This window comes from Lepisma saccharinum, chromosome 26, assembly GCF_977018435.1.
Source record: "Lepisma saccharinum chromosome 26, izLepSacc3.1, whole genome shotgun sequence".
In the NCBI taxonomy this organism is placed as follows: domain Eukaryota; kingdom Metazoa; phylum Arthropoda; class Insecta; order Zygentoma; family Lepismatidae; genus Lepisma; species Lepisma saccharinum.
Genome location: NC_139254.1, coordinates 49534216 through 49549944, shown reverse-complemented (window position 1 = coordinate 49549944; position 15729 = coordinate 49534216). Strand labels below are relative to the sequence as shown.

Below are 15729 nucleotides of genomic sequence, written 5' to 3'. Positions count from 1 at the left end.
GGTACAGGTCCCCTTCGTCCAATCGAACGATTTCGAAACAATCGGTGAAGACAAGCTGTAGTACTTCGTGCACTATGCACTGGACAGCCATCATGCTGATACCACATGTTCCTCCTAGTCTGCAGTGGAACGTCTTGTAACATCTGTGGAAGTTGGTCTGTTACGAGGTTGAGATACTTTTGAGAATTTAGTGTTCCTTCTATGAACAAAGGGTCCATGAGCTGATGGTTCACTATTCCACACCACACATTTAAACTCGATGGACGCTGACGTTCCACCTGACGAAGCCAATGGGGATTGTTTACGGACCAATAGTGCATGTTTTGTAGGTTTACTTGCCCATGATTTGTAAATGTTGCTTCATTACTAAGCAAGATACATGATAAATCTGGTGTACAAAAGTTAACATGATTCTCGAAATCGTTTGCATGCAGCTCTTGATGGAGAGAGACATGATACGGATGGAACTTATGACTGTGGAGAACGCGTAGTACACTTGCCTGACTCGTGCCACTTCCTCTTGAGATTGCACGGGAACTAACGTGCGGATGTACAGCAACAGCAGCGAGGACATTAATTTCAACCTCTTCTCCAGTCACTCGTTTGTTTCTGTTACGTTTTCTAGGCGTTACACTTCCATTTTCACGTAATTGGTTGAGGAGGTTCACAAATAATTGTCGCGATGAGTGACGTCTATTGGGATTTTGTTCCGCGTACAGAGCACAAGCAATAACAGCATTCTTCCTACATTCTCCATGCACCATTAACATGACGGCTTTTTCATCATTGGTAAACACCTTCTTCCACCACGTCCGACTTCTTGCACTATCACCACGTAACTGACAAAAAAGTCGTAATGCAATCAGTGGACTGTATAAAGGAAACAAACATACGAACATCATAGCCTCGTAACTAAGCAGTTGAATGGAGCAGACAACTGTCGGTCTGTACAATTTTCAAACTACGATAGTTCCAAAACTACTTGTACTAGAATCCTGAAAAAAATGCCATTGACATTCTAATTTACTCTATTTTTATTTTGTTACTGTCAATAGGCATTGTTCCATTTGAAAAAATGTAACTTTCTAAAATAAATACACATTCTAATAATTATAATAATCTGTGTATGGGCTACAATTATGAGCCCTTGGTTACACTTCATTTCTGTGAAAACAGCAGAGCAATAGCACCTTCCACTTCTGAAATATTTGGGGTGCAAGTTTTTTTTTTTTTTTTTTTTACCTTTTCATAGACATTAGAATTACAATATGCCGTCGCCTGAATGCTGTTTTGTCGTATCTCCACTGTTTGCAGGAGATATCTTGATGACGTCATTGTGTTCCGCAAATGTTAATGCATCACCTTCCGAAGCGACGTATCTTGCTTTCATGTAGTGCAAATTTCACTGGGGAACAACATTTTTGTTGCATTTGATACTAGCACTTGTTCTAACCTAATTTGGGTGTGTTGGTTTCAATCTGAAGTAAGGGTTTGTCTCTAAGCTCTAGTTCTTTTTTCTTCAATTCAGAATTTTATTTTTGAACTTTGATATTAAATTTTCAAAATGCAATTCAGCATTTTTTAAAGTTAGATTACACCTTGGCCAATATATTCTCCATTTATTCAGAAAAACGTGTAGGTGCATTACAATATGCATTACAGTGTCTCATTACAGACCCGCTCAATGTTATTTTTCCTAGACACACACCTACCAAGGATTAGGCCTGGATGGAATTCCTCTCTATGTCCTTTCCTTGTCTTGTGATTCGTTGAAAAAAGTCGACTATGAAATTATTGCAAACAGTTGTTACACGTATCATTCCTTCTGATTTGAATACGTTTCTCCCTCATAAAATTAGGTTTGTGTCAGCCATTTTACATGTGACAAATAGGTGAAATAAACTACTTACTAATTGATTGTGAACGTCACAGACTAAATCTATAGACTAAATGTCGGTTGCAAATTAAAAAAAAAAAATTCTTACTTTCCAAACAACCCTCGTATATTTGCAGAGCTTAGATATGTAATGTATTTTTCCATGTACCAATTAGTCATAACAAGGGCTAGAATGTTTATGACATAAAAATCACCAAAATATGCAAAATAAAATATGCTCTTATGAATTAAAATAGCACAAAATATGCACTTGAATTTGAAAAATATGCCCTTATAACTGGGCTTTCAAACCGTAAATGCCGAGATATTTTCACACACGTACAATTTTTAGTTCACTTTATGGGCCCTAATTTGAAATCCACAATGAATACTTTCTGTAAATTTTCAAATGAAATTGAAAAAGATTTTGCTGCAGTAAAAAAAAAAAAATAACGTATGAACCTGGGAGTAGGCACGAATCCACTTCGAAAATGACTGTACATTTCTTGAAAAGGCGAAAATATGCTGAATATGACCGAAAATCCATCAAAATATGCTCTATCATGCAGAAATGCCTAAATATGCCAAAATTTGCCCTTAAGAAGCACCCAAATTTAATTAGTTCCTTCATAATATGAATTTCTATATATTTAGGGAACACATCCCCCTTACCAAAATAAATATGCTGTCATGAAAATCGTAGTCCTAGTCATAACTATATAATTCATGAAACATACAAAGATGGCAGGAGATGGCGCTCTTACATTCTAGAATTATAACGTGACCGAAATGCTTTTTTTCTAGCAGACATTGCTGTGTAGTTTTTCACACGAAGAAACGAGGAAAAACATTTTTCCCACGTCCTTGGCTTCAGTGGCATTGTTTTCCTTAAACATGTTGCCAGATATATTGCCAATGCTACAGAGTGGTAATAGAACTTTAAGTTTTTCTTCACATGTCCACACTATTATCTGATCTTCAAACTTAACAATGTTTATGCGCTGTGAATTTCATTGAACAACCAGGTCATTACTTTTGTAAATAGTCTTTTGGGATTAAATGCTAGTTGTACTTGCATTGTTTGTTTAAGCCCACTGCATGTTCATAGAGGCAAAATGGGGCTGGACCTACAGTTGAAGGTAGGATCCAAACCACTGCAATGAGTTGCCACCGGGGATCGAACCCGGGACCCTGGCGTCGTAGCGCGATGTGCTAACCACTCTAACCACGAGACCGCCAATAAAAAACCTATAACAAGTATGAATTTCAGTACACGAACCTGATAAAATGAGAAAACTTAACGGAGAAACAGTTGTACTTGATATTCACTCAAAGGTTTCCTGATAATAATGATGATGGAAATTTGTTATAAAATTGTTGTTATTAGTTTATAAAAGTTACTAATTTTAAAATACAAGGGTTGGATAAAAAGTAATGGCAACACTGCTGTCCCGTGAAAGGGGTGAGTCACAGCGCCACAAGCGTTTCGTGGCTGATAAAGGAATGTCAGACGAGGAAGTATAGTGAGTGGGAGCGATTTTATGTTATTCAGTCAAAAACAGCAGTGCTCTGAAGCAGAGGACGAGAGTGCAAGCGCCCTAACAATATGTTTAGTCAAGAACAACGTCTCTCAGGCAGCCTACTTCTGCACCTTCTTGCAACACCACCTTCGTCTCGCATTAAGAAGGAAGCGACGGCACGGTGTCCCATCATCCTGCTTGACAATGCAAAGTGTCACACTGCGAACACTGTGACGGCGCTCCTGCATAACTGGTAGTCGGAGGTACTGGAACATCCGCCGTATTCACCGGATGAGACCGTGTGATTACGACCGTTTTGTCAAAATGAAGGAACCACTGGGCGGGAAGCACTACGACACGCGCGAAGCCATCATACGTGCTATAGGGCGGTCACTGCGGGACATCGACAGAGATGGACGCGCTGACGGTGTACGACGCCTTCCATACGTGTGACAGAAGGTCGTAGAGATGAGGGGCGATTACTTTGAAGGAATGTAACACGTGCTCCTCTGCCAATACAGTCAAGTACCAATTATACCAGTGTTGCCATTACTTTTTATCCAACCCTTGTATTATGGTACAATGGTAAAAATAATAATTATTATTGTATTTATTTGTACTAATCCTGTTTTAACAATGGCCTAACCCACCCAAGAAAACAGATCTGCCGACGACCCTGTACGTACACGTAGCTATGTTGGTCACTGAACACAGGATGTGTTTTGGGGCATCAGTCAGTGTGAGCGACAGTACCTGGGATGATCATTAAGCGGTGGACCAGGCTGCACCCTGCCTAGAAATCTGTCAAGATTCCAGGTAATGTCAGGTAGAGCCATGCTTGTGTGGCTCTGGAATTCACCGAGCCTCTAATGAAAATTGTACCTAGGGGTAAGTGTGCCGGAGCGTGGTGGATCTGTTGAGCCAATATGTCTACTCCTCCCTATCAACCTCAATGTTGCAATGTGCAGGGGAAGATTTTAGTTTTTATCCATTCAAGTGAAAATCTTGTCGTTTTGTGACATTTGTTCTATTTCTTCCAGCTGTTCTTCCACGGGAGCAACATGAAGTCCCTCCAGCAGTACATATCCCCCGAGTGCCTGCCGGAGAACTACGGAGGGAAACTGCCCAAGATTAACTACGGGAGCTCCGACTGGTATCCAACTCTGTTGGACCAGGAAAACGTCACTAAAGGTGGGTACTCAGTGGTATAAGAGGACTCTCCCAGTGGTGTGTCCAGTGGTTTCTTAACGGGGGCACATGCCCGCCACTGGAAGCCGTGACATCCTATTTGTTGCAGCCAGTGCTTTATTCTGGCCATAGAACTGTATATACGAGGGGCATTTTTCTTGTAGTGGCAACACTGTTGATATACGCTTGTCAGTTGTCGCTGGGACAAAGGACGATATGGTCTTGTTTAGCCTTGTATCACGGATCGTGTGTAGATGTTTGGTGCTGAATAGTACTGTTATGTGGTAGTTAGAAGACAAAGTAAAGTGTGCGTACGTATAATACCGGCCTGAACCATATTCACGCGTGAAGAACAGCGAATATTTATCAAATTTCAGGTTACACGTGGAAGGAATGCACGATAAATTTACAAGGGCTTACGCGAGGCCTTTTTTGGACCACGCTTTACCGTATTGTACCGTCTCCAGATGAGCCAAGGCATTTGAAAGTGGTCGTGAATCATAAAACAACAGATCCACACAACCTTGACGCGAGGACTTTTGTATCACTTAATTTACTGAAGAAATGTAAAAGGACACCTAAATTCTTCTACATGACACCTCCCAACCCCATAACAGTCGCCTTATTATCCTGACATGAGTCCCTGGGACTTTGATTTGTTTCCCAAGACGAACGAACCGCTGAGGGCCACATGGAGGTCTCTGCGCACACTGGCACGAACATGAGCTATCAATAGCATCCCACTGCCAGGTGTTTGGAAAGGTTTTCACACAGCAGCATGGAATCATCTTTCATGTCTCTTTCCCATACATGTTGCAACTACAAGAAAGATGCCCTTCGTAAAACTAGAACGCTCGCTGAAACGCTGATCGGCTACTTTTCCTGAGTAAAAGGAAATAAATCATGGTGGTTCCATGATCGTGCTCTTTCTCGCCTTTTTGCTTTGCTACAGAGCAAAAAGAAATATGATTTAGACATATTCATGCATTCAGTGCTGTAAATTAATGTCTTATTAAGTATTTCTTCGCCACATTAACAGTTGTCATGCGTTCTATCGAACAGTTTAACCAGTTTTAAGTGGGTTGAACATGGTACGTATGAGGGTGGATCAAATGAAAACTGAACAGTGGATGTATTGGGTTATATTTATGTATGTGTGTGGCGACAACCCTGTGTAGAAGTAGAGCGGGAGGTAAGGAAGGAAACCCCTAATGCATAATGGACTCACCCTAGATAGTCGCACGTGAGAAGGAAACCCGACTGCATAATGGACTCACCCTAGATAGTCGCACGTGAGAAGGAAACCCCCCACTACATAATGGACTCACCCTAGATAGTCGCACGTGAGAAGGAAACCCCCACTGCATAATGGACTCACCCTAGATAGTCGCACGTGAGAAGGAAACCCCCCCACTGCATAATGGACTCACCCTAGATAGTCGCACGTGAGAAGGAAACCCCACTGCATAATGGACTCACCCTAGATAGTCGCACGTGAGAAGAAAACCCCTACTGCATAATGGACTCATCCTAGATAGTCGCACGTGAGAAGGAAACCCCCCACTGCATAATGGACTCACCCTAGATAGTCGCACCTGAGAAGGAAACCCTTACTGCATAATGGACTCGCCCTAGATAGTCGCACGTGAGATGGAAACCTCCACTGCATAATGGACTCACCCTAGATAGTCGCACGTGAGAAGGAAACCCCCACTGCATAATGGACTCACTCTAGATAGTCGCATGTGAGATGGAAACCCCCACTTCATAATGGACTCGCCCTAGATAGTCGTACGTGAGATGGAAACCCCCACTGCATAATGGACTCACCCTAGATAGTCGCACCTGAGAAGGAAACTTTACTGCATAATGGACTCGTCCTAGATAGTCGCACGTGAGATGGAAACCTCCACTGCATAATGGACTCACCCTAGATATTTGCACGTGAGAAGGAAACCCTCACTGCATAATGGACTCACCCTAGATAGTCGCACGTGAGAAGGAAACCCCTACTGCATAATGGACTCGCCCTAATAAGCCGCGCGTGAGCACGTGATATGCGTATGGGGACGAGCAGCAGTATCGTGCGAGCAGCAATCAAGGACAAACGGCCCGGCCTGTTGTCCTCTGGAGCGGATTTGCTGCATGACAACGCGCGGCCACATACGTTAGCTGTTACAAAGAACATGTTGGCGACGTTTGGGCAGACAGGGTTGTAACACCCACCGCATAGCCCTGATCTATCACCATGCGACTTCCATATCTTTGGTCCGTTGAAAAAGGCATTGAAGTGTCGGCGCCGCTTCCTCTCGGACAATGAAGTCATGGACAATGTTCGCCACAGGTTCGGATCACAGCCAAGGGAGTTCTACAAGCAGGGTATTCACCGCTTGGTGAAACAGTGGGACAAGTGGAGATTACGTTTGAAATAAACCTTGTTGATTTCATTCTGTGGCCCCTGTTCCGTTTATATTTGATCCACTCTCTGCGGCCTATACACAGCCGTAAGATTACATCGAAGTCATTAAATTTTGCACGCAACGTAGAAATCCGACAGTATTTGGGGAGCTGCGGATGTTACGCACCGTGATTTTCGTACGCAGCCAAAAGTTTAAAAGGCCTTAACTTTCCACCGTACAGGAAGAATCTCTATGTAAAATTAAAAAAAGTAACTTCATGGTATATATTTCCAAAAAAAAAGTATATATTTGAAATGAGGGTGCAGAATTTTGTTCTTTTTTTGGCAGCCCCTCTGTTTACATGATTCATATGATTAAATTATGGTAATTCTTCCTTTAGTGGGGTGATCGAGATGACCTATGAAAGCACCACACCCCTAGCCCCTCTTACCCCCCCCCCCCAAGAGTCTCCCCTTGAGTCTCCCGCAGAGTTTACTTCATACGACGCTGTGCGGGCACCGGAGCCGCTTGAACATGTGGGAAAATCCCGGTCACTCCTGGGTCGAACCCGGGTCTCTCGCATGGTAGTCAGAAGCCATAACGACTTAACTACCGCGACTCTTTCTCTTTCTCTCCCTCTCTCTCTCTCTTATATACAGTATTGGGACAGGCCAGTAATAACGAGACGCGTGGACGGAGGAAAATCACATGTTGCAAGTGGGTATTGCTGCGGAAACTGCATTGAATGGGGGTGTAGCCATCATGGCAGCCATCTTTGATTCCGCCATATTGGATATCACACAATATTTTCAAATGGAAAGAGGTATGTATGACACATCAATTTAGACTACAATCGTCCCACAAACGACAATCCGAACTCATTTTGGACTTATCGCCATACGTGGAAGAGATAGGGTGTGCTACGTTTGACTGCAAGAAATGAGATTTGCCTGAAAGAATTGTTTACTGTATTCCTGTGGGTAACTGTACACTGCAAATCACAGAGAGCATGAACAAGAAAACATGACATTGACTTACAGAATGCCTCAAAGCAAGTGCTCAAACTGCTTCCCGTCGACTGCCTGACAATATGCCAACCGATCGTAAAAACTGCAAAGTGCACGTTGTAGCACATCCCGAGAAAGTCCTCTTGTTTCGTCCACAATGCGATTCCGTAGATCATTCAGGGAGTGTGGTTTGATGCGATACACTTTGTCATTCACGTGCCCCCATAGAGAAGTAATCCAGGGCTGATAGATCGGGAGATCTTGGAGGCTATTCGATCATATCTCGTCTTCCAATCCGTCAATGTGGAAAGGTTACATGTAACATGTCGAACATCCCGTCCATAGTGTGGCGGCGCTCTGTCCTGTTGCAACCAAACACGATTAGAATCGTGTGTGGACACTTGGATGGCAGGGACAATCTGTTCACGAAGCATTGTCAAATACCTCTCAAATGTTAAATTACCGTTATTGAGAAAAGGCCAGGAATGATGCCTCCCATCATTCTTGGACACCCCCCCCATTTGTTGAAGTTTCCGCACCAATACCCATTTGCAACATGTGTTTGTCCTCCGTCCACGCCTCTTTCAGACAAATCTCATTTCTTGCAGTCTAACGTAGTACACCCTATCTCTTCCACGAATGGCGATAGGTCCAAAATGAGTTCGGATTGTCGTTTGTGGGATGATTCTAGCCTAAATTGATGTGTCATACATACCCCTTTCCATTTGAAAATATTGTGTGATATCCAATATGGCGGAATCCAAGATGGCTGCCATGATGGCCACACCCCCATTCAATGCACTTTCCGCACCAATACCCACTTTTAACATGTGATTTTCCTCCGTCCAAGCTTCTTCTTATTACTGGCTTGTCCCGATATTTTTGACTAACCCTGTGTGTGTGTATCTATATATATATATATATATATATATATATATATATATATATATATATATAATATGTGGGTGTGTGTGTATGTTTATTTATAATTAATCCTGTCCAGACACCACAGTCTCGTTATTTTCAAAATGCAGTCCAGGGTGTACTGGGTAGAAGTGAAGTTTACATTTGGGTGTATTGAGAAAAAGCCATCTCTGAAACACCACCTCCAGCTTTAATATTCTAAAATTTTGTATGTAACATCAAATCGCGGAGATGTGATTGGTAGTTTGTGCTTTGAATACGTATAGAACATTTCCGCATACAGAATTGAAATTTTACTGTTGAATAAGTTCAATTGTATACATTTGGAAGCAGATAACTTTTAGATAAACATACGATGGTTAAATGAATATAAGGTTTTTGCGAAACATAGGCCACTTCAAGAGCCTGCATGAGAGTTCCGCATCCAGTAATCAATCCTCCGTTCGCAGATCCCACTGCACTGCTGCCTTTGGTTTTTGCACGACCACCAGAGTCCGCTCGTACTTGCAAGAACTGGGCTGGAAGAGAATAGTGTGCGGATAAAAATGTACGTCGTAAATACCTTGCGTAAATACACGTTAGTGTATGCGCGCCTTTTAATATATACGTGTTCGGTGTTTCGATGCACAAGTCGAAGAGAAAATATCCCTGGTGTATCATTTTAAAACTACAGTGTACTAAGGCCAAATATATTTATTAAAAAGTTTATGACGGTAATTTAATGTTATGACGAAAACTTACGAACGAGTGTACACTCGCAGTGTTGCAAGTGATTACATATTATAACCAGTTGGAATTTTTCAACTTAAATAAAATGAATTTAATTCGCTTCCCCGTGCTCTTCATAGACTTTGTATTAACTTTCACCGCAATCGGTTGCTTCGAACGGCCTTCATAGGGCTCTGTAGGGCAACATTAATTGTGGCCACCTGGTATTTATGGAGATCCGTGCGGTGCGAACCTCCCGCCTGCACACCGCACCTCAAGGTCAGTAAGCAACAGAGCTTTGGTTTATTTCACTTCCCTTTTCTGTAACTTTTGATTAATCGCGAACATGAGGATGAGATGATGAAATAAATGGGAGTGACAATCACAAAAACAACCACGCCCCAGGCCGGGTGTGCTAACCACTACGTCACGGAGGTGGCTCTTCTTCCTCCACAAGTACAATCCCTCACTGCACTGTTACGCGCGAATCAAACGACGAGATATTTCCCACTATGAACCAGCAGATACCTGGAAGGCGAAATTCTCCCTTCAAAAATCACATCATCTGCATACTTAATAATGCTTCTTTTGATTTCAGAGTGGAATTCGTACGGGTTCAAGAACTGATCAGAATGCTGTGAGAAATAGTGTCCCGGGAAGAAAATCCTTCGGAAGATTTCAACTTGGAATCGTTTGTCAAAGAAACAAGTCAGTTAAAAGACCTCATTGTCTGAAGAAATCTTTGACAAGTGAATAAAAATGCTCCTTTGGGACTATGCTAATTAAGCATGTATGAGTGCAGAAAAGTGTTCAGTGTATGTGGTACTTAGGTTTTATTGAAGATAAGTGTAAAATTGCAATCTTGTATACTTTGCAAAATGTGATAATGAACTGTGTAAATACACAGCAATTTACTTGTTTAGTATGTATAACTCGTAAAATAAAAGCTTGTATTCATTGTAAATAGTGTCCATGTGATGTAGTTCAAGCAATGCTGTCAATGCCTTATCCCCAAGTCAGCAGTTGAATTGCTTGACTATGACGTAGTGTGAAGTAATGTTTATTTTTAGTACATACATTTTCCTTTTCTAACTTTTCTGGTGAGTTGATAAGTTCTCCTTGGACATTTCTGGAATATTTAAGCAGCAAACTGTTTATAAGTTCTTAAATTATATTGAAATTTTAACTGGAATTATATACAGGGTGTTCATAAAATCCCGGATACCAGGACTTTATGAACACCCTGTATACCAAAGGTTGTTGGATTTATATTGAAAATGTCTCGACCTTTCAATGGTAGCAATATAATAACATGCCGTAGCTGAAATAACTATATTATGATTTCATAATTATTCTAGTAGAGGTTTACATGAATGCATTTCCTATTTTCTATATTACCTTAATATATTGTTTCAGTCGAAGTGTACATAAGCAGTATTCACATGTAAATACTGTAAATTGTGTAATAAACCGTTTCAAATATTAAGTGTCTGATTTGTTTATTTATGGAAATGTCTGACAGGCAACACAAATGAAAGGATATTGATATGATGGAATAATTCTGAGGACATATTTTAAAATTATCCACTTCGTGTTCCCAGAATTGTAATGTCTGATTTTTACTGTTATTTCTAATTTATATTCTACTCTTTTTCGCATTTTCGCGTTCACATGTGTTCACACATTTGCAAATTCCACGATTACGTATTTATGATTTTACTTCAGGGTAGGTTAAGGGTTTTTTTTTCTGTTTTTTTTTTCTCAGTGGTTTTAGCTGCCCGCGCACTCCACAGCACCTTAGAAATGTTGATATTAATAAACACATGAGCTGTGCCTTAGGTGCGGTAAGGATCTGTGCGGACTAGGATAATAAATAGCGGACGGAGCCTGGCGCGCCTGTCACTCTGCGAACGGGACTTGGAACTTGCCTTGAAGTACAAAAAAAATCGTATCTCGAGAACTAATTGTCGTAGAGAGATGAATTGAGATTTGCTTTCTTTCTTGAAGACCTGGCTTTTAACACAATTAAAATTTATACATTTCACCTCCAAATAATTAGTGTTAAAGGAAGAAGAAGATGAAAATTGAGTTTTAAAAAATTGGCCTCTGTGGCCGGCCCTCACAATAGACTGAAGCGAATGAAACATGCAGTATGTAGCAGTGGTACTTTCCTACAACGATGCGAAGTTTCGTTGAAAACAAGCTAATACATCCTGGGGGAAAATAATAATAATAAAGTAAGAGCGGCAGTGTTGCCATCTTACGGAAACTTTCCGGAATTTTAATAGTAACAATGAATATACTATAAAAGCACACCGGCTTTTATTGGGGATTAAATTCTCAGGCTAAGTGAGAGCCTGTGCGAGAGGTACACTTATGGCTTGAGGCAATACCCCGGAGAAACAACAGTAATACGTACACAAGCAAAGGAGGTTAGCCCATGTGAAATAACGAGATCAATTAAACATTAGATTTTAACATTTCGATGGTTGACTGGTGTGGCAGGGTTGGAAGAATAACAGAAAGGGATGTTCGTTTACCTGTAGAACTGGATGTGAAGATAGTCTCTGCTGGTTCGTAGATAAACCACTCCTCAAAACAAAACTAGGAAAACGCACCACTCTTTACGTATCGATAGGCTATATATCATTAGTCGAAGACAAGAACTGCTCACGCGATAAATTTCTGAGTATAACTGGGGATTCGAATTTCCGATCGTTAAAACCGTTGACGAGACAGCATCTGTCGTTAACGGTGTTTTTAGCATAAGGCTGAGTGTACTTAATTTGTTTCATACGATTTCCTGTAGAACTCGTGTCAGCGGATTTTTCATCCGCTGAAGATTGCCGGTGTTATGTGCTTGAAAGAAGATCTTTTCAGCTTCTTCAACCGATCCCCTTTATGAAGTGATTAGACTATCGAGTTATGACGCCCAGTATCCCAGGTTTGAGGATGTATTGTTTTGTAATTCGAGTATGTAATACCGTTACAGGGATACTAATGGACAAGAAAGACAAATCTGAAATATCTTGCGTACTTTTCAAGAAATGGCGCGTTAATTGCTGCCACGCGGTGCTGGAAGACATCTCCCTTCCTTCTTCAACGGAAATGGCTGATTGGTTCACATATTGACCGCTAGAGGTGCTCAGGTAGACAACTCGAGACTGGATTTACAGTTTAAAGTGGAATCCGAAGTTCTGTGCGTCGCGTTTCCACCGTGGATCGAACCAGGGACAACTTTGAAGGCAACTTCCAGCAAATTAGCATAAAATATCAGCTGCCTTTCCAATTTGATAGCACAAACGCCTCCAATCAATTTCCACAATATTCAATTGATTTCTGTCTGCACAGAATTCAACCCATCTCAATATTCTCACATATTGCCTTTTTGCTACTAGACTGGACCCTCCTCTGTGCCGTGTAAATGTTGTTTTAATTGTTCGACACATCTGTATTAAGTGTGAGAATTTTAATGTCCTCAGACAAACTTTTCATCTTCCCGACTCCTTGTCATGGTGGGAGATGATGACAGTGTTTAAACTAATAACTGTAGCTTCCTGAGAAACACGGGACTTTTATACATTGTCTCTGGATTTTTTAAATGTCTATTTACCTTTTTAATCTGTTGGATACGTCCTCACACTTTTATCCTTTCTGAAGGGCCTTTTTACATTTTTTAAAAACAATCTTTCAGGTAGGGATTTTAGATAAGGAGATTTTTCCTCCTATATTTTAAGTAGCCAAAAATTTGATTATACCAATATGACGCTCTCAAAACATTGAATAGAAAAGAATACGTGGAAATCATAGATCATAAACAACCCCAAGAACTTTGAGGAAAATATGAAAGAATTCTGCTGATTGGAACTTGATATGATTCATATTTTTATGACGTCACAACTTGAAAATATGTCACTGATATATTATTTTGTGAAATCTGCTGTTTTAAGTCCACTTTATGCACGGTAAGGCTAATCGGGACTGGACCTACAGTTTTAAGTGGGATCCGAACCACTTGTGTTTCCACCGGGTATCGAACCCGGGAACCCTTGATTACAAGGCAATGACGCTACCAATTTTATGTTATTGTATGTATGTATTGCTTGTAATGAATATCTATTGTTTAATATTTTAATATTGTATGTTTAATTTGTATTGGATAATGGTTTTTAAAAAAAGTGTTTTATATAATCTATGATAGAAACCCATGTAGATTTCAGTTTCGTTGTAGCATCCTTTGGTAATTGGCAAGTGATTCATCTGTATTTGATCTGTGATCTTGAAATACGTATTATAAAAGCGAGGATTTCGCATAAAAAATTAGTATTTGCCGAAGATCGTTGACAGAATTTAAACTCAAAAGAACTGCTCTGTGTTGTACACACCACTTGGTGTGGTAGTTGGGGGCGTAAGCTAGGCCTATGCGATCATAGCGACGCCGATAGCCACACCTTGAGATCATGTGTTATATTTGAGTCAAGACCAGTGATGTGCGTCTACGCGTAAACGACGATAGTCTACATTCTACACGTAGACTATTTTATACACGCAGATGATGTAATCTATGTAAACAACATAGCGAAAGGTGATAACTTAGCAAAGGGCGCCGTGGAATTAAAAGAAAATTATACTTCGTATCAAGTGAGAAGAACTTTTCATATTCTTTCTTCCACATTCGAACAATTTCTGACCTAGAAGAAATCCTAGTATAGGAAATATTCTAGTGTTTTATGGGAAAAGACCACTCTTGCCTCACGACTGCCATGTGTTGTTGTTTTTGCATAATATTTATCTTCTTCCATAGTTGATAATAGAAGAGAAGAGAAATTTTGTTGTAAATAGGATTCTTGTCAGTTCGTTAGGAACCAGTATAGTTGAAAATGTCACTTTCCTTTCATGAAACCCTTGAAAATTCATTTTAATGCACTTTAGATTGTCTACGTAGTCTATGTAAACTACAATCCAATGTAATACATGCGTAGATTACGTCTAGACAACGCATGTAGACGTAACTTATAGTCTACGGCACATCACTGAGTCAAGACACCGTTAAAGCAAAATCCTCACATTCGTAAGAAGCATATTTGCGTTATAATTGTAATAAATAAAGAATAAATATTTTCATTTTATCTAGAGCAGTAAGGTGGTTATTCCTGTGTTCAAACTCATCATTTCTATTTCAAAGCATTAATATAGAATAGTACTACATTGTATAACAACTTTCTGCTATAAAATTGATCACGTTTCCATTTTAAACCTTAATCTACTATACGCGTATAAGTAAGTGAAAGATGTCAGCCTAATTTGTCGTTTCAGAAACTACGTGCTACATAAATTACTTGATAAATAATAAGAAAAGTATTCTTAATACGTGTTGCCACCTACTGAGTATAATTGGAACTACTGGCAAAACTACATTTTCGTCACCCAATGACGGAAAATGAGCTCAATTTTGGCCGATGTTTAAATATTTGTAGGAGAACATTTTCTAACGAAATTCCTCAATTGTCTCCAGCGTGCTACTCTCTCCAAACTCCCCACTAAAGAATATGTTCTTGGAACTTCTACTAAAGGTAAAGATGTTTCGGAATAAACCACGATTTTTTCTATTTTTAAAGTATGTGAAGAAACACAAGGGTTCCAATGAAAGTTGTAGATTATTTATTAAGTTGTAAGCACTATATAGGGTTTTCCAATAAGAACAATATGATTTTACAATGAAATAGAATAAAAATTATTTTAGATACAACGAAACTTTTTATATTACTGTGAAGCATAGTTTATTACAATATGTTTTGAATAACACATCATTGAAGTGTCCACTTCGACTTCGTGCACACGAGTGAATTCGATGAACCCAATTTTTGATGACTTTGTGCAAAAACTCGGGCCTAATGTCACGAATGCAGCGTTCAATGTTCAATATTAATGCATGAAGGGTTCGTGGTCCGTTTGCATAGACTATAGATTTCAAATAACCCCACAAAAAGCAATCTAAAGGAGTTAAACCACAACTTGTTGGAGGCCAACTAACAGTCGCGTTTCTTGAAAATATCCCTTCACCAAACTGTTCTTGCAATACGTCGATAGTGGCATTAGCAGTGTGA

At 40.1% G+C, this 15729-nt stretch overlaps 1 protein-coding gene across 6 annotated transcripts in view; it reads left to right on the top strand.

Moving 5' to 3' along the window:
* The window catches only part of LOC145979843 (clavesin-2-like), a 93792-nt gene extending 82703 nt beyond the window's left edge, over nt 1–11089 (top strand). For all 6 annotated transcript variants that reach the window (XM_083112874.1, XM_083112876.1, XM_083112878.1 and 3 more), the window contains 2 exons: nt 4437–4587; nt 10221–11089. In XM_083112874.1, the coding sequence (XP_082969000.1) occupies nt 4437–4587; nt 10221–10249 (180 nt within the window). In that variant the 3' untranslated portion in view covers nt 10250–11089. The remainder of the gene's footprint in view (nt 1–4436; nt 4588–10220) is intronic.
* The last annotated feature ends 4640 nt before the right edge of the window (nt 11090–15729 follow it).